The sequence below is a fragment of the Haemorhous mexicanus genome, chromosome 9, assembly GCF_027477595.1.
Source record: "Haemorhous mexicanus isolate bHaeMex1 chromosome 9, bHaeMex1.pri, whole genome shotgun sequence".
NCBI classification, from domain to species: domain Eukaryota; kingdom Metazoa; phylum Chordata; class Aves; order Passeriformes; family Fringillidae; genus Haemorhous; species Haemorhous mexicanus.
In genome coordinates this window covers 24014199-24034455 of record NC_082349.1, presented here as the reverse complement: position 1 = coordinate 24034455, position 20257 = coordinate 24014199, and the positions used below count along the sequence as shown (strand labels likewise).

At 43.4% G+C, this 20257-nt stretch overlaps 1 protein-coding gene across 1 annotated transcript in view; it reads right to left on the bottom strand.

The window, feature by feature from the left end:
* Positions 1-10666, bottom strand: part of RGL1 (ral guanine nucleotide dissociation stimulator like 1) — a 53153-nt gene extending 42487 nt beyond the window's left edge. The window contains exons 1-2 of the mRNA XM_059854532.1: positions 10510-10666; positions 9633-9743 (exon numbers count right to left, since the gene is read on the bottom strand). Coding sequence (XP_059710515.1) covers positions 9633-9743; positions 10510-10536 — 138 coding nt within the window. The 5' untranslated portion in view covers positions 10537-10666. The remainder of the gene's footprint in view (positions 1-9632; positions 9744-10509) is intronic.
* Positions 10667-20257: the final 9591 nt, after the last annotated feature.

The following is a 20257-nucleotide window of genomic DNA, read 5'->3' as shown; positions in this document are numbered from 1 at the left end:
GCCACTTAGTAATAAAAACATGCTGTTTTACATGCACAGAGAGCCCATGCACTCCCCAGAAAGGAAGAAACAGCTACTGAGGGGAAGAAAGGTTGAGTCTCTGCAGGGAGAAAGGCAGTACAAAGCAGGTGAGGGGGTGGGAGGGGAAAAGAAAATAATCCTTTAAACTGCTTTCAAACCAAAAAAGGTGGGAAGAATGTAAGATTAAAAAAAAATAGATTAAATACACTATAATAACAGGATTACTCCACAAAAGCATTTGAAATGCCTACACCTCCTTAGTGCCATTGTGGCCCAGGGGCAGAACTGGTGGCTGCTGTCATAGCCATGTGCAGAACAGCCATGGAGGTGGCACAGGAAAAAGTCAGAACTCCATCAGTCTGCAACCCAGAAGAGAAAAAGGTTAGTGAATGTCACCATGCAAAGTGGCACAAAGCTTCACACCTGAGGCGGAGCTGCCAAAATCTCATTTTGATTGCCAAAGCTGCTGAAGGCAATCTTCATTCTCATGTGCAACAGATGGTTTATGCAACTAAATGGAGATAAATGTGAGAGGCCAGAAAAAAGTCTGCTGAAAGTCCTACTCTCGGAGGTCCCACAGTGGCAAACAGATCTGAGAAAAGACCTGAAGGTTTGCAGTAGGTAGAACATTACATATTTCAGCACAATGCTTGGAAGTGACAACAAGAAGCAAACAAAAAAATGTCTGAGGAGCCCACATGTAGAGCACCCTGCTTTGCTCAAGCTGCCTCATTTTTAAAGCAGCTATTCTGAAGCTGAATGGGGGAAAGCAAAGGGAAACCCACACAATTCCTACTTTTGCGGAGTCTAAAACTGCACAGATGCAAACTTATGCTTTACACACATAAAAAAGAACAAGATCTGAGCACCCAGAGTTCTCCTTAAGCAGCAGGGCTGCTGGAAAACCAGCCCACACCAAAGCCTTGTACCACGTGGCAATATGGCCCTGACACCTCCCGGGCATTAAAGTCCTCATCACTCTTTTGATAAGTACCTCTGTTCAATCTTATTCTCCCTCATTAAACATTCGCTGCAAACAAACTGAAACCAGAACTTTATGAACAGCCACACATAATAATTGTAATTTTTAACTAAACTAGAGTTTCAAATTTCCCTCCTCTAACCAGATGTTATAGAGGAAGGTGAAGAAATAACACACATAACATTCTGAATAACAAGTCTAAAGGAAAAGACTCTTCTCAGCTGCAGGACATGTTTGTTTCATCCCTAAAACACAAAAATTAATGTCTTGTGTTTTGAATTTCATGCATTGTTTTCATTATTTATATAAAGGTTCAATCCTTTCTGAATCCTCTTGGACTTGGCTGGACTCAGTTACTCTGCCAGCAGCAAGTCCCTTCAGGTTAATAACACGTAATGCAAAATCACTAATTTCTTTCCCCCCTTGCTTTCAAAACCACCCTGGAGATAACATGTCCCTTCTCCACTCACTGTTTTGAAGGCTTTTCCTATATCCTCCTATTCATTCCCAGAATGCAGCCTCAGTCCTGTGAGGATTTATTGTAAAACTTGCACATCAACCCCAGTTGCACCAAGACACAAATATAACAGTCCTCACCTTTTTAGTGTCTCCAACCCCTCTCCACCTGTGAATCCCCTTTCTAGGTTCTCCTACCTTTGAGATGAGGGAGCAAGCACCAGGAACCAGTGAGGAGTTACTGTCATTTCCCTAACAGTATTTTCTAAGCTTCACTTCACTCCCCCCTTCCCTGCTGTAACTTAATATTTGAGCTTCCTTTCACAACTGCTGTTGCATGGGGGGGGCAAATGCTTCTACAGAACTCTGGACTCTCAGAAGTCCAGGTCTTCTCCCCAGGTGGTTTTAATTAATTCACTTCTGGTCCTAAATTGATTCCAGGTGCTGCTGTGCCTTGCTAAGCAGCTGCTCATCGTTGCATGTGTCACATGTGAAGAAGATATTCATGTGATAACAGTGTGAAGCCACTAAATAAATATTACCATGCAGCTCTAACAGCTAATCCATCTCCCCTGACTTTTTTTAATGGCTGAAACCCTTCAGCAGCCTCAAAACCCCAGCCTTTTTCAAGTCACGTTGTCCCAGAAACACTTTTTCCCCATCTCTTTTCCACCTCCCCAATGAAAGGGGAATCTCCCAAACCCAGGCCACAGCACTGAGGCTGAATTTTAATCCCTACTCAATCCTACTTTTGTGCTGCGTTACATTACAACATCCAATATAGTCAGTGTAGAGAAAATCTTCAGCCATGCTTTGAAACTTATTTGGGTGAAAGGTGCTGTAAGAATGCAAGACCATTATCTCTTCACTTGGATATGTTTCTTCTTTCCTTGCAGTCCCTAAATTGTCACCTGTTGGTGGCATGGTGCTAAACTGAAGTACAGTAGCCAGACATTAGCATGAGTTCAGTTTGGTCCGAGGTAAAATGATTTCCATAAATAGTAAATGGATTTCCATATCCAAAACACAGAATTCCTCACTATGGCTTTAATACTTTATTTAAATTAAAAAAAAAAAAAAAAGAAAAAACTTAAAATGAAACACACATCCTCATAATCAATAAAATTCTTATTTCATAAGGTGTAAAAACTTAACATAGACTATAGTTGAGCCCTACATGCGAGTGTACCACCCAGGAAGAATTACAAGTCACTTTAGAAGAGCTTGTATGGCCACTGAACAAAGTGCCTTTTAGGTGACTACAGGAGCAAACTGTGACACCTTCCCAGAGACAACTGCTAGTGAGCTACTCAACCCTTCAGGAATGAGGTTCCAATTCCCTTTAGGAATCATCTTTCACAGTCTCTGATACCATCTTAATGTGGCATTAACACTAAGACATCACACACCTTTTGCCCCTGCTTTATAGGACACTACACAGTGACTACACAAAGGCAAGGAAGAGCAGGATGTACACCTAGCATTTATTTACCCTGTTACACAAAATAACCCTGCTTTCTCCAAGGGGCTAAGCCATGATCTGACCATTTTGTGCTGGCTTCTTCACACGGGTGCACCTCCTTACAGTGCTGGCTAAAGGAAATTATATATTTTAAAAACAGCAGTAGTAAAAGATGCAAGTTCAAAGCGTGCATTTACACACATATTTTTAATTAGCTTTACCAAGGTTAAATTTAAATCCAAGTGTGACTAACGTACATGAAATGTTTCAGCCTGTTCCTTAAATGAAGGCATCAAAACCCCAGCAGTGAAACTAATGGTTTCTCCAGGGCTGTTCTCTGTACAACATCTCAGTCCAGTTCATGTGCTGCATCTCACAGGCTTTCCGATGACACATAGCCACATTCCTCGCCAACTCTTCCTTAACCCAACAAGTGACCTACATCTAGCATTCAGTGAGAAAGTGCAAGTTCCTTTGCAGAGCAAGCAAAATTTGGGGCTTATTCCTTTCACCTACAGCTTAAAACAGCAAGCAAGATAACACTCAGTGATGTCAGCAGCAAGACAGTTAAGGCACTGGAATTTAGGGAGAACCTGCAGCATCCAAGTAGCATAGTTTAAAAAAACAGTCATCCTGGCTGTCAGAGGAATTCCCAGGGGAAAGCAATTACAGCACAGGATGTCATTCTAATCCTGCATGTCACAGGTAAATGCCAAGGGCAAGTTTTGTCCATGAGCAGGCTGGCTGGGAGATATCCAAAATGCAGATACACACAACCAGTGCAGCAACAGAACAGTCTCCAGCAGCTTTACTCAAGAGGCTCCCTTAACCCTTTTTATTCCACTTCATATAGGAATCCTTAGCAAGAGGTGCCCCTGCACAGCCCCAGGAAGTCAGGCTGGCCCTGTCTGTCCCTCGTTCCTCATGGCTGTGCCAGGGTATCCCAGCCCTAACTCAGCTTTCATAGCACCACAGGATTAAAGCACTGCCACCCTGTCAGGCTTTGGCAGCTTGGAGTGGGAGGTTTTACACTCAGCTGATAGCATAACACTGTGCTACAAAGCCAGTCATCCTTCTAATTATGCATTTTGGATTTGGAACTGGCAAAGTAATGGAGAATAATCTTTCAGGCTTCCTTTTTAGAACTCTTAATAGGCTCAGTTTTCATTTTTGAGTGTCTGTTGCACACACAGCCTCTATTAACCAGCTGATGACTGTATCCAAGACTGCTACTGAGGACATCCCTGCAACCTAAACCAGGAACCCAGGAGAAAAATATTCCATGAGAAGTCATGAATAAGGAATATGAATGGTACCATGGTATTATTATGCCCACAACTGCAGGAAGGACAGGAGGAAAGAGCTTACTCCAAACCAAAACACAAGCTGAGTGAGATACCAAAGCTTTCTTCTGCATAACTGAGTACCTGTCTGTAGGTAAAATCATTCTGTTCCTTCAGAATATACTACTTTGTGGGTCTCCAGCACCCAACAGTCATCTTCCCCCAAGCAAACCCAATGTGAGCACACCCCAGCCTTCTTCCTTCTCCAAGACAGCTCCTCCGAGACTCTGGAGTGGATGGCAGCACAGCTCAGTTTCATAGGAAGCCTGTCAGCTCCTTGGGAGCTGCTTTTCTGCTTCTGCCAAATATACAGCCAGAACTACACCCTGCCCTTGGTCTGGGCAGTCAGGACAGGCTGAGGGAAGCTGATTTAGCACAGGGAGGCTGCTTTAGCCAAAAGTGACCAACACATGCTCTAAATCAAGAGACAAAACAGCAAGCTGCAGCAAGGACAATGATCAGCCAAGCCCTTGCCTGCTGCTTCCACAGGAAACTGCACTCGACCAGAACATCTGGGATCTAAGGGTAAGATGAAAAAGAAATCACAGAGCTGGCTCAGAAGGGCAAGTGGGAGAGCAGGAGCAGGCTCAGAGAAAATGTGAGGTTTTACTTCTTCCTAAATGTTGATGATTCCAGGCACCACTTAAATCTCAACCCATAGTTAGGAGGTCTGTGCTGGAAAGAAAGAAATCCAGACTAAAGCTTCTTTCCTGACATATTGAGCAAGTCAGAGAGATGGTTGTGTCCCAGGTCTCAACTGGGATACAGATTAGTTAGCCACAAGTTTTTGCAATGTTTTTCTGTCTGAACTCTCCAGCACAAACTTCCTGCCAATATATGTGACTGTGGATGTGTTTAGAAGCCAAACTTGTGGTCACATGCAGTTTTCAGTGCAAGGCAATCACTCGCACTAAACAAAAAAGTAAAAATAAATAAAATTTTTAAAAATTAAAAATTTCTTCCTAAAACACCACAAAATTCCCAGTAAAGGTAATTATTAAATAATACTAGTGCTAAGAATACACATAAATATTAAGTGATAGATTTGCTACTTTTCAGCTTTTTCCTCTTTCAGCATTTTAAGGTACTGAAAAGCACCCTTCTAACAGCATTTCATTGACAATTTTGGAAGAACATGTTCTGCTATACACCCAGCATTACAATATTAAAGACACTTTAAGGCAAGCTATGTTTTGCCTCCATCTCTGCCTGAACAAACTCCAGAGCCCTAAGTTCAGCTGTAGCCAAAAAGAGAAAGCAAAAAGTAAAAACCAAGTTTCTAAAATCTCCTCTAGATGTGTAATCCATGCCTAATGAAGCCAGGCAGCCCGGCCGTAAGTGAGCAGACTCTTTATCTGTTATCTGGATATTTAAGATCCAAAGGAAGAGGAGTCCTTGTCATCCATCAGTAAAGCAAGAAACTTGATGGCGAGGATGGACTCTGTGCAGTCATTTCAGGTGTGGGGAATCAGCACTGAGGCTCGGGAAACTTCAGTTCCTGGCTGCATTTCCTGTGACCCGCCCCACTAAATACTCACACACTGTAGGTCTCTTCCTCACTCCTTCCCAGATGAGGGACTCTGACAGGAAAGCCATTTGCAGGTAATCAGGAGCTCCTCGTGTCTAAGCGGCTCATTCCTCACCATCCCCTCCTCTCCCAGGGCGGGACAGCGGTGGCCCATCCCTCCCTAACTCCTGCAAGGGGCTGATAAAGCACTCCAGCTGCTTCACGGGGGGCTCGACAACAGCCACTTCACAGCATTTCAAAACCTCGTTTGCTTTTGTTTCAGTCATCTTGTCCACCCGCCCGCACCACACCCATGCCTCTATTCTTCCTCCACCACTCTCCCCCCATCTCCCCACGAACTTCTCCAGCCGCTGCTCTTTCCCTTCTCTCCAGCTGTTCACTGTTTCCCGTAGGTCACCGGCTGGAGTTCACCTCCCCTGGCACTGTCAGCACATTGCTCCTGGCCACAGAAATTCAGGTATTTAGCGGCTGATCTACTCTTATGTCCAGAGTTGGGCTGTCCTTTCCTACCTCTGTCTACAGTATGACTCAGCTCGTCTCTGTCATTGCACGGGTACCTGGCTGTCAGTTCAAGACCAAAGGCCCCCCGAACATTTGTCTCTTTTGCTTTGGTGCCTTTTCTTCACGGACAATAGCACCATCCTCTTTGACGTCCAGCCTCCCTGTGGGCGGCATTCACATCCTCAAAGGGAAGCTGAATCCCATTTTTCGGGTTCTTTCTGAAAATAAAGTTTCACAACACAATATTCTCTTTCTAACCACATCATTCAAATTCCTTGCTGTGCTCCCAAACCTTCCCTTCCAGTTACCAATATGCCTTTTTCTCTAACCTGACATGTCATTCAAACTGATGATTGTCCACCCCAAATCCTCCTCTTCCCCTCTTCTGTGTGTGCCATCCATATGTAAAAATCTCTTCTTCTCCATCCTTTTCTCTCACAAAGATGTCAGGCTATGTACCTCAGCTTCCATGGCTTTTGCAGCTTGTTCCTCTCTCTCTAGGATCTTGGAGACACCAAACCCACTTTGTTTTCAAAAAAACCACATTCATGCTGGCTCTGGTTGAATCCATTGAGTTTGGGAGGGATTCTCTCTCAGTATTTGTAGAAAGTACACTTGAGTTTTGAAGCTTTGATAGCGATCATCAGCTAAGATGTATGTACAGACAATCCTCTTTTAATATCACGTCTGCACATTCTTTTAAGTCAAAACAGTGCTTTTGTGCAGCATCTCTCATAATACTGAGCTCCCATTAGAGCTTTTAATATTCCCTAATACTCTAGTGCTTTAAGTCTTAAGCTTCACTAAATATTTAGTGACTAAGTATGTGGTGACAAAAGCAGTGGCTATTATTGGCATCCTTTGATGTCTAATATTAAATTTAAAGCTAAAAAATTCAGTGATTATCCAAAAGCTTCACACTACTGAAAGTTTCAGAACGGCTGATGCCTGCTTAAGTCGCAGCCTGTTTCTCTTTCTCTTTTGTTAGTTGTAGAAGTTTGAAACACAAGAAAGGCATTTCTGTATTTCAGCAGGCAAGTGTTCATGGTGCTGTAGTTGGAATCTTATGATTGGCCTTTAAACAATCCATTCTCTCATTACAGGGCCAACCATTCAGTGACCCTGGATGGGTTCTTAGGATGGAGACTCTTAAGGAAGGTTTATTAGACTTGACCTGCCACAAGAAGCTCAGTGCTTCAGAAGGGGTCATACTGCTGAGTGGACTTTTACAGGACACAAACTGACACTGAAAAAAAGTTTTTTTAAGAAGTAAATCCAGGCATGCATATGATCAGTAAGTGAGTTACTGTGTTTGTTACTGTGAAGGCTCAAAACTTGCTGATGTACAAATAGGTTGTTGACCTTGAGTCTTCAACCTAAGCCTGACTTAGAGTACCATGAAAAAAATTAAGACTAACATTGCTAAATCCAACACCTTGTTCATTTAGTGCTAATGAGTTTCAAAGCATAGAAAAAAAAAAACATAAGCCCTTATAAACTCCAGATTAAAAAAAACAAACAAACAAAAAAAAAACAACGAAGTCACCTGATGACAGTTCTAAAAGAGACAATTTGGCTCTTCAAAGCCAAACTGCTGGGGGCAGGGATGGCTCTTCATAAATAATGCTCTGGGTTAGAGGCTATTTATTGATTTCAGGACCACAAAAAAAGCCATTAATAAAACAAGATCACAAGAAGAGCTTAAAATACTTTATGTTCTGAAAAGCTTAAGGGAAACAAACAGCCCATATGTTCCAAAATATTTTAAAGTAATATACACAAGATTTGGGGGGTTTTGCTCATGAAAGAGACTAGACTGGAAGCCAAAGTTACAGATTTATGCCCGGAACAGGTGTGGATTTCTGACACATTATCTCCTTCCCCACAAACATTCTGACCTCAAAAAACCAACAACAGACACAGGAACCTGACAGTCACTGCCCTAACCCTGCAGTCCCTGGTCCTCCTATTGGGATGGGCAGCATCAGCTGTGGGGATGACCACAGGAACATACAAGCTCCCTTCCTCTGAGAACAGGACCAAGGCCTGGCAAACTCCTTCTATCACAAGGAACAACACAGTCCAAGCAGGCAAAAAAATTCAGCCTTTTTTTTGTATTCAAAAAGCAGACTTTTCTAAACTATGTTTATGGGACACAGACACACTCAAAATGAACCTCACCTCTTACAAAAAAACAGCTGGGAAAGTTGCAGGAGCTCAAATATACTTAGTAGTATTTTTTCTGGTAAAAACAGCAGGCAGAAATGGGAAATCTGCCACTCAGAGGAAGCAGATTCGAAATTATATGTTCTGATTAGTACTCTGTGTACTTCTTGGAAACATGGGAAGGGGAGACTCTAAGCAGGGGAGACTATCTGTATGCAGGACAGAATTTGCTTATTTCTCCTGACGCTGGTTTCTGCTCTGCTGTATTGCTTCATGTCACAGGAGCTTCACAAGAAAATGACTGGATATAAATCTCAGGGCAGTTTTAAAAGCCTTTAAAATACCAACATGGATGCTACATCCAGCCAGCTTCTTATATTACTGCCTTTGATCCCAAAGGAAAAAAAAAAAAACATTACAAAATGCTATGAAAGTTACAGGCATCTCCTGCAGACCTGGCCCCAGCTGCCACAGCTGCACTGATTCCAATGAAGTGAGGACATTTTTTATCAGCTGGGGACTTGGCCTGATAAAGGTGAAGGCACTCAGCAGTATGTCAAATCAACTGTGTGCATTTAAGCCCATTTTACTTACCATTAAAGCCTTAGTGCTTTGAAAAATAGTACAGAGCTGTAATTCTTGCAGAAAAGCAATTAATTTCTCATCGGGCCAAGAAAGCAATACAGAAATAAGACCCAAACCAATATTCCCTTAAGTTCAGAGGAAGTTCTGCTGACTTTGAGGGACCTTCACCAGTCAAAATAATATACCTACTTGTTTGGAGACCTGAGATAGGTTCCTAACAGCAGAAACGAGCCATAGTCCAGTCTGAAACGACTGTTAAATGTTCAGCTTCTAGGGCCATAAACTGAGATCCTTGTTTCTGCACCAAGAATCACCTGACACAGGGCCACAGCTGGTCAAATTGTTTTTACAGGTCAAGAAAAGAGGAAGAGTCAACATAAGGAAGAGTGTTATTTCAGATGACCCAGGCAGACTAGTTCAATGTTTAGTTTGTTGGTTTTTTTGTTTTTTGGGTTTTTTTTTTAATATAATGAGAGCAGCCAATGCTAGAAGTTAATATTGTAACAATTCCTGTGGAATTCAGCTCCCTGGACGGCTCCGAAGTCCATGAGCAGCCCTCCCCAACGCCTCCGTGCTAGCCTCACTTACCCCCAGCCACCTTGCTCCTTTGTTGGCAGCCTGCTGAATCTGCACTTTTTTAAGGGTGACATTGTAGACAGCTCCGTCTTCTACCTCTTCACCCCCATCCTGAAATGTGGTCTGCCAGGAAAAGGAGAAAGAAAAATAAGATGAAAAGGAACGTTCCCCCCCTTCTGCTGACCAAAATCAGTCCCAGGTGCTGTGCTGCTCCAGGCAGAGCAGAGGAGATGGGCAGCACAAAGTAAACACGGCAATCAAAGCAATCCAGGATACCCTTAGGTTGAGGGAACACTGGAGATATTCTTGGCAAGCTGTCCTTTCCTGTGGTATCGAGGTACCCGGACTTTCCATTTAACTGTTTTTCCCAGACTAGCACATATTTTAAATAGTTGCATAAAGTCTTCTAAGGAAAGAGTTTGGTTTTGATTAGCAGCCGTCTATTTCCTCTCCCCCTTAACAGCAATTAATCTCTTTGGCCTTTTACTGAGGGAAGGATTCGCACTTTTAAAACTGCTGAATTACTTCGGCACTCAGCCTTGAATCTTTGAAGCTACAGAGCATTTAAAACACAGCGACATTTTCACTCTCTTGAGAAAGAGGGATCTGAAGCGCTTGTGATTTGCTCTTCCAAAAACCTTATTATTCAAGAACAAGAAAAAAAACCGAGCAGCTTTAGAGCCGGGGGAAAGCGGGGGGTGGGGAGGGGGCACAGCATATCCCAGTACCAGGCACGGCACGGCCGGCATCGGACACGGCACCCCCGGCACCGGGCACAGCATCGCGGGGAGCGGGCACGGCACCGCTGGCACTGAGCATCGCCGGGCAGCGGGACCCGCGGCAGGGCAGGGCAGGGGGCGGGATGGCCGGGGACGGGATGGCCGGTTACCATTTTCGCTCTCCACAGCAGTTTCATCCTCGGTGCCTTGCCGGGCGCCGGGTCGGACGCGCCGCGCTTCGCCCGCCGCGGGCCGGGCCGAGCGGAGCCGAGCGGCCCCTGGGCTGCGCGGGAGGGACGGGCCGGGGGAGGGACGGACAGACGGACGGACGGGCAGGGGGAGGCGGCCGCGCCTGGCGCCGCCTCGGCCCGGCCCGCGTAGGGTTTCCTGTTGATGGCCCCGGCGGAGCGCCCGGCTCGGCCCGGCCGTGGCTGCGCTGCCCCGGCAGCCCCCGCTCCGCGTCCTGCCCGCTCCCGGGGAAGCGCCTCCTCCTCATCTCCCTTCTCTTCCCCTCCTTCCCTTCCCTCCCCTTTCTCCTGTGCCGCTGCCCGGGCAGGGCGAAGGGGAGCAGGGGCGATCCCGGGTCAGGTGTCCGGGCTGCCGTAAGGAAGGAATTTTAAGCTGTTCATAATTGTAAAAACTTACTTCTGCCACTTGGGAAGTAAGGAAATGAAAGGTTTTAGTAAGCCCTGCCCGGCAATCGCCGACTTTGTCCTCACTTTTATTCTCTATCGCTCACAAAGAAGCCCCCATGAGCTCCTCTGTGGATGCTCTAGCTGTAGCAGCTGCATGCTGACACGACGATCTCAAGACACCCTAAAACCCCGCTAACTTCGTTGCCTCCTGAGCTGTCTTTAATTACCTGCTTTTTGGGACTTAAGGATGATTCAAGTGCACAAATTCCCGTACAAGGCAAGGAAAGTGCCAAGAATTGAAGCAGAGCTCAGACCTCCCAAAGCCCCACGCTAACCTCCAGCAGGTTCCTGGTTTTATTTCCACTAGTGTTAGTACCTGAGGAGCATCTCAGGCTCGGGGGCTGTCAGCACTTCTACCTCTTAACATGACAAACCAAACGGAAGCAGGGAACATTATTTTAAGCTACGAAACCAAGACTGAGCTGTGTGGTCACAGGTGCCCTGATCTGGTCACTTGCCAGGCTGTGCTTTTTGTTTACATGTATGATCGTGAAGTGGTGGGCAATAAACAGACATCAATAACCTGACTCAAGTGTACTGCACCAAATAATTGAAGTGTAGATTTCCCAGAGTCCTGTGGCTTCTCCTGTAAAACTGCAAAGAGCATTCTGAATGCTTTAGATTTTGCAAACCACTCTTCCACATCGTAATTTTAATGTGCAGAAAGCAGAGTGCATTGAACCCCTCGTGGCCAGCCCAGCACGTGAGTACCTGCAGAGCAAATTGCCATTGAACAGGACCAACATACCAGCATATGCAAATGCATATCCAGCCACAAGATATGCAACACCAGAGCCAAAAAATTACTCTGAAATAAAAGCGCTTTTTTTGTGAGATTATGTCCTGGTGCACTACCATCACTTTGGATGGCAGTCACAGAGCAATGGCACTCATTCTGTTTCTTTACTAAAAGAAAATGGCAGTGAGTTAATACAGTGGGAAGGAGCTCCTGTATTTGATTCAATTTAGCTTCTCGTGAATCACATGTTTCAGACTGGATCCCTACAGAATACCTTATGGACAGACAAGCTCAGGACTTTCCATCCAAGGCAGAGCAAAGCCCTCTCAGAAGTGATGTTCCTGAATCCTCTGGGCCACTGACAAGTGACAGAGAGAACCTCCATGGGGAAGGAGCAGCAGATGACCTCATACAGTTTAGCAAGCAGCAGAGAGCTGCCACTTTTATTCATTGGATTTGCCCTTAGTCATGAAGAGAGTTAGATTTTCTTCACAGATTATTTTTAGGGAGATACAGTGCCCAGACTTTAGAAGCATTGAATTGTTTAGATTGGAAACAACCTCTAAAATCACTGAGTCCAGTCATGTCACAGTGAAAGGTTACAGAAGGGGCAGTAATCAAATATTCTATTGATAACTGTCTGCCTTGGGAAAAGGATATTTCAAAGCCCCTAAAAATCTGCCTTATATTTGCAAAAACTGATTCTTTAATACTGGAAAAGAGAAAAAGCATATGTAACACTTAATTACATTTTAAGTCCATTATATAGTGTACAACCACTTTTTTGAGACCAAGAGACAGAGTCTGAATGCACAGGAAAATATGCACAGGAAGACCAACCAGGCTCTGATTAATCTAAAAGATGTTCTGTAAAGATTTCAAGGACAGAAGGAAGCTTGAAAATGAGGAAGAAGAATCTACAACTCAGTTTAGTAGAACTGCTGGTTTGCTTTTTTAGCAGACTTTAATCACAAAACTGATCTACACCAATGAACCATGCGGTCAACACCGTGTTAAACATTTGGTTCTTTCCAAATCGTGTTCACATGCAATAACTACATTCCTGCCATAATCTAGCCCTGTGCCTGCCCTTTTTACCAAAGCAGAATTGTTCCTCTAATACATCTGAGCACTCATTCCCTCCCACTCGCAACCAGAGAGAAGCACAAATCCACTTGTGAATGCAACTTTGCACTTCTCACAGTGAAATGTTATATAAGAAAATACTTTGAGGTCTGGAAAGCTCTCAGACTGCAGATCATTGACCACTTACAGCCCAACAAGGACTGGCCAACTGTGCACAGAGAAATAAGGTAGTGGCAGAGTGATGATTTTCCCCGGGTTTCAGCTGTTGCTACAGCTGGCACACAGACGCCTGCATGGGAAGGCAAAGCACAAGATCTATAAAGCAGCTGGAAATAAAGAACAGCTCTGACTGCCCCTGCTCAGGGCCTGACAGGAGGAGAGGAGGAAACAGAAGTCAGATACCCAAATATGGAAAATATTTGGGAGAGCAGAGGAAAAGGAGAAAGCAACAAGGTGATATAAGAATGATCCCTGATAGCTTCTCCAGGAGAGAAAGAAATCACACAGCCTAAAAGGACAAAGCTATGTATCTGAGGTGTGCATGCAGCTCACTTGCACTGGGCAAGGATGTTCCCTGGGAGTTGGGGGAAAACCACACCACTGTCTGTTTTTTAAGTTAAGCCACAGTTTCAAGGTCCTTTCAATGGCAGCACCAGCCCAAGCCATTTCCACCCCTTGGTGCTTGAGTAGGCCAGGAGCCAGAACTGGTTGTGTGTTGGTTATGCAAGACACTTCCTAGTAACCATGTCTTTGTAGTCAACACCTTTGTAGTATTACCTTTTTCTCCAAAGCAATGCCACCTTAAGGGTATACCTAACTGTTAATAGAAGAAGTAAATTCCATGGGACACTCTGTTCATTCCATAGGAGATACAAGAATCCATCATATAGAATAAAGCCTGTCCAAAGTGACACCCCTGCAATAATGCCTTTGAAGTGAGTGCCTACAAAAGAAAGTAAATACTGTTTCTATTAAGACTATCTCATTGATTGTTATTCATCTGGTTTCTTTAAACCATATTTAGTTCTTGGTTCTTGCTTCCTGTTTATGGCAAATGCTCTCAATTTGATAACCAACAGGTGCTGTGGCCTACAGTTCTGGAGATTGAAACTAAAAAAAATTATATGCAGGTGAACCAGAAAAGCTAGATAATGCAGACACTGTAGAAATCCAAACACCAATCAGTTTTATATAGTGTTTCTCTGACAGCCCGCTCTGACATGTAGCTTGGCAGCAAAGAGCTCTCCACCATAGACACTACAGGAGCTTTACCTGGGAGTGTTCCTTTACATTGTGCACACCCAAGTTGCAGCTTCCCACTCCATTACACAGTCAGTTTGTCATGGGCTGCCTTAGAGCTGCTTAATATTCAGTGTACTGCAATCTCCAGAAGGTCCTTTATGGCACAAAGCACCTCACAGGCACATATCTCACTTTTCCATCAGCACAGGCATGCTCTACATGTGCTGCAAGCTGATGTAGAAGGGAGCAGAGGTGAGCCAGGTCTCCCACCTGCCTCAGCTGGGATTAATAAACTTGGTTATATATATTCTTTAAATGACTGAGATGCATATTCACTACACATCAGTCAGTCAGAAAAGTTGTTAGGATCAAACACTGAATTTCAGTTACAAACTACTAACTAATCAAAGTGAACAAAATGCTGCATTACACACTGTATGACTGCTTTTTGACTGTCTGCAACCTTTGCAAGCCTCACCCCTGTGCAAAAGGGAAAGCACCGCTCCCCCTCCACTCTGAAAGATGTGACAATGCAGTTGCAGCTCAGTAAAGAACCAGACACACAAGTCCATCATAATCTGTCTTCCTGGACACCAGAGCTAAACAGAAGCCTTCAAGTAATTGCAAATATTAACCAGCTTCATTGTAACATGCCAGAGGAAATGCATCAGAGCTCCCATACATAAAACTAAATTAATGTTTCATAAGGCTGCATAATTAACTATGCTAAGTCAAAAAATGATGTAGTTAAGGAAGCACATCCAGCCATCCCTGACCCTCTGATTTCACATGTGATTGCAGTTAGATAGGCATGCACTGTTTCACAGGCTGTGCTGTCCAAAGAGACATAATCTCAGATCTGGGGGGCATATCTCCTTCAGGAACAGCAAGTCCCTGCACTCCCATTGGGAAAGCCTTCAAAGCAATGCTGGGTGTAAAGCCAGGGGCACATGGCTGGGCAAGTGCAGCCCTGCTGTGTAGCTGGGAAGGAACAGCAGTGTACTGTATCCCTGAGCCTCTGCCTCCAGAGGGGTGCAAGTAGTGCCTGTGTGCCTCAGAGTCTGGGTTTAGCTCTCTCCCCACTCACCCACACCTTGTCCCCACTCACTCTCGGGGCTCCTTGGAAATGACCTGCAGGAGCAGAGGCTGCAAGTCCTGGAACCTGACTTTCAGTTTCACAGACCACTAAACACTCAGAAACTTTTTGTAAACCATAAGTGCTTGGAGAGGTCTCATGTTCGTGTTCCATGCCCACGTGATCCTGCAGCTTCAGAGCAATATCTTTCCCTAATTTTGTGCTGCACAGCTCCTCAGTTGCTCACAGTAAATCCTCTCTGCTGTACATTTCAGCAGCTTTGAAAGAAGAAATAACACCCTGGAGTGCATGCTGAGAACATTGTTTTCTGAGGCTCACAACTCAGTCAAATCAAAGCCAAAACTAAGACACTTCATAGTTATGGCTATTTCAATGCCAGATTTTAGCCCACAGGCCTCAGCTACTCACACTGCAGGGCTGCTTAAAAGAAGGCAGCAAAAAGTCTTTATGGACAGGAAAAATAGTTTTCCACTCTCCTCATATTGACAAATGGATGAAATGTTTTTACTCAAACTTTCCAAAAAGTTCACCTTTGAGTAGAGGCCAAGGGCCTTATTTGAACAATTTTAAAACTCTCTGCAAAGAATAAATACTTAATCATATAAAAAGGCACTGCTTAACTACAAATTTGACTGTGGGTAACTCTCCTGACATCAATTCCATTGTCATGGGACCTGAATCAATCTCAGTGCTTACACAGAGCTAAAGAAAATTATCCCTGCCTTCTCCAACAAAAGTTATTGAAGACTGAGAACAGAAGGCTAATATATCCAGCAATCATTTCATCTGTACAAAAACACCACAGTGCCATAACAGAACACACCAAAATGCCTAAGCCAAAATCTTCTTGTCACATATAAAATAAGTCAAATGACTCTCACATTGTTACTTGAAAGCTTGTCTTCTCTGTGTTTCAGATCTCTTCTTCTGCACCTAAGTCAGGTTTAATAATTAAATTGGCCATTGCACAAACATGTATTGGGTTGATTTAGCACAATGCTGATTTTCCCTCATTGCTCCCTTAGGCTGACTCTCCGTAGGCTGATCTCTACACAGGCTGATTCTACATAAGAAGCTTCATACTTTCATTACATTTATAAATTTATCATTTATATTATTGGCTAGTTAGTACTCAGTCCTCCCCCTCATTCCCAAATTACTTGCCACAGTTCCTCTTCTTTTTGAGCAAGCTTCAGTTTCCAGAAATGTAAATTTAACTATTTGATTAAATGGATTCTCAAAACTTCACTTCTGCCCTGTGTCATTTTGCTTTGATTACAGATATACTGCACATATGCCTTTTATGGCCCTGTTACAGTATGTTTAAACAGGATAAATCTCTGTTGGCTATAAGGATCTTCATCTCCTAATTCTGGCACAGAGTCTTTTTCATTTTTCCTCTTAAAAGAGAAATATTTCCTCCCCTAGAAGCTTGTATCACTCTGGTATTCTTTAGTCCAAGCACTCCCCAGAAGACTCTGGGCTCATTAATGATATAGGAGTGTCTGCTGTTTGGGATACTGGGAGTGCTTCCCCTTCTGTCTGGGGCCCCTGTGCCTCTGAGCAGACCTTTGCCAGTGAGCTCTGTATTTATATCTAACTAGCTCAAAGCCCAAGGACTTAGTCCCTCCCATCCATTGGGTTATAATCAGATGGCAGCATGTCTTAGGTTTGACTCACTCCCTTCATGCACGCAACGGGTAAATGAAGAGTTTGAATTTCAATGCTGTTCCTACAAAAAATTCTTCTGCTTGCATTTTCTTGACCTCTAAGATTAAAATAAAAGGGATAAATTAATCATAAATCCATTATGATATTTGCTTTTTAAGTCTAAATGATCCATATTAAATTTAAGAATTATGTCTCCCCTTTATTGTGGGACATGTTTCAGGATACTCAGAAGTTTCTAGACCCCAATTTAAGGATCCTGATGAATGCCTGTCATGTCAGAGAGATCTTCTGGATGCTGGAGATAGTTGCACACCATGGACAATTTTCTCAGCCAGATCTAAAACAGTCTTGCAAGCTTTTTACTGACTCAAAATTTTTCCCAGCACTCAAGCAACAGTAAGCCAGAGTTGTCATGTTTTCTCCTCTTCACTGGGCTAAAAGGGAAATAATTGAAGGGAAGCATCAATTCATCTTATCTATAGGTCTCTTGATTTTTTTAATGCTACATTCATTCTATCTGATTTCACCTAATCCTACAAAAATTTTATAGTCCTTCTAAAGAGCCCAGGAGGCCCTACTAAATCAGACTCCTGTTAAATTAGAAAGCTTCTCCACAGCTTTCTTTTTAGCAGGGAGGAGCCACAAACAAGAGGATTGTAAACAAATATGTAACAGATAACTCTATAAATAGATATAGTGGTCCCTTTGCAACCACATGATGCTTTTTCATCATACATACTCCTCAAACAATTAAAATTGCAGGGCTTTACTTACTACTGCAGCCTTGTACCCTGGAATCTCTAAATCAGAAATTGTATCTTTTGAGTGCAGTGCAATAAATCCAGGTTTGGGGAAACTGGGGTTTGGGGGTTTCAGGTTACTTTTTTCTTTGATTAGTTTTACCTCCTCCATCGCTAAAATATCCTACAGTCACATAAAACAGTCTGTACAACAGTGACTTGCCTTCCTCAGCTTCCATGAATCTTCCTCAGGGGAGTTGTTCTTTCATCATCTAAAAACTCTCCAGCAAGTTCCACCCTTGGAGAAGAAATTCTGTAACTGTTTGAAAACCAGACAAAGGCAGCTTTGAACTGCAGACAGCAACACATTTACTTCTAATTTCTGTTATGTTCTCTCTCTCATGAAACACAGCAGCTGAGTAAAGTCACAACACGGATGAGGAAGAGGCTCAGTCATGTCCATCAGATGCTGTGCCAGCCACACACACCATGGCACTCTGCTTTAATAAATAAATGCTAAACATGTTTCTGGAAGTGACCTATTTTGCTTGGGGAGGCAAAATGCCTTTATCAGCATAAGTCAACTCCCACTTTTTCCCTTTCTGCTGCTGTGACTCTTGTCTTCTACCTACTGCAGACTCTGAGCTTTCCAAAGCTCACATTCCTACCCATTAGATCAGTAAAAATGCAGCATTAAGACTTCCTTTTTCATTCACTTATTTTATACTCACTTTTAAGACCCCTCAAAACTCAATCTCACTTTTTGACTCTCCTTTTTTTCATTTTAGAAGCTTTTCATCTCTACTAGTGCTTCTTCTCACAGATCAATGCCTACCAGAAGCTCCCCAAGGATAAAGGCATTGTCTATCCTAACACTATATCCTTGGTATCCACTTCAAAATGATACACCCAGCTTTGAGGTGCACCTTTATCCTGATGCCAGAAATGCAACAGTGGGACAGAAGTGATATTTCCTTTACTAACAGATGTTTAAAAAATGCACAGCCCTTTTTGAGGCATATCACTAGTGATTTAGAAATACTTGCTTCTGTTGGTATTTACCTTCACACTTTGCCCTACATCCTTCCCCTTGTTTGTTCTGCCTCTGTTCTGCCTTTTGGTTTCCATGCTGTGCTCTGAGACAGACTCCTGCCCACTTGCAGATGTTCCAGGACAGGGCACAAACCCTCCCTATGACCTTTGGGTGCTGTTACAGTGCAAGGACAGATTTTATGATGGATCTCTCAAGTCCAACATCCAACACTCCTGCCACTGGTGCCACTGGGATGTAGAGTAATAGAGCACAACTCACCTTGAGCAAATGATCAACACTTATAAAAAATGCTGTGAATTTCTGGGAGCAGCACCCTCCAGCTAAAAAGAAATCCCTCTTGCTACTTGGCTGCTGCTGCTGTCATCCATCTGTCACTTCCTTGAAGTGCTGCTGGTGACTTCAGTAGATTCACTTGCAAGGGAAAGGTGACAGGATTAGACCCACAGGCTGTAAACACTTCACTCCCTTCTGGGATCACCTGGCTTTATTATTATTGGCACATTGTGCTCAGGCAGCAAAGACATTCATTTAAGGATACTTGTTTCTATTTCCAGCTCTATTACATCTATTTTTGTTTGAACTTATTTAAAGGCAACATTATCAACCCAGGAACAAAAGGCAGGAAGGAGATGGAAGCCCACAATGTTCTAGACAATGACAGGAAACAACCTGTGTTTTGACAGTTCCCCCAATTCTCTTCCAGATGATCTTTACCAAAGAATTAGACAAAGTCCAAAAAGCAAAATAAAACCCAAAACCTTGTGAAGAGGAAATCCTCTTGTATAGGTGCTAACAGAGTGGAAAATTTCAGAGAAAATTCAGGTCTAGCATCTAGCCTACTGACAACTTACTTAGCAAACTCAAACCCTATCCATTGTACTGGGATGACATACTTGTATTTCTAAGGTTTTACAGAAAGACTTCCTCAACAAAACCCAAGACCTTTAAAACTGGCCAAAGTTGAACACTGTTATGCAAAATTGTAACAAAAGTTGGCGCAGAAGCCACTGTTTTGTTCTGTGGAGATCAGCTGGAAACACAGGAATAAACAGGATGGAAGAGCCTCTTTTCAGGGGCATTATAAACAGCAAATTAATTCTGCAATATGTTACTATGCTCAGGGAGATGAGCTGGACTGGAGATCAAAACCTAGAGTAGATAGTCGTAAAATGTGCATTAAAAACCATTAAACTACACACCAAAAAGTCAAAGGAATATTAAATTCTTTCACTTTGGGTTATAAGATGAACACTGAGAGATCCATGGAGGAACATTTCTGGTAAAGTTACTCCGTACTTGTCCACAGCTGAATTGTCAGGACATATATATGCACTAGATAGGCAACTTCTTCAGTCCTGGTGTACCCACGCTTGCCTTCTGCATTACAGGGATTTTGCTCAAATCCTCAAAAAATGAGCTTAAACCTACAGTCTTTCATTCATAAATCAGTTCTGACCTGAAGCCACCTTGCTAGAGAGGCCTATGCAAACTGCAAGGCAAGTCTTGGGCAATAGTGCCAGCAAGAACACAAGAAAGAGTCAAATATTACAAAGTAATACAGAAGTACAAATAAAGTGGTCATCAGTGCACTGAGG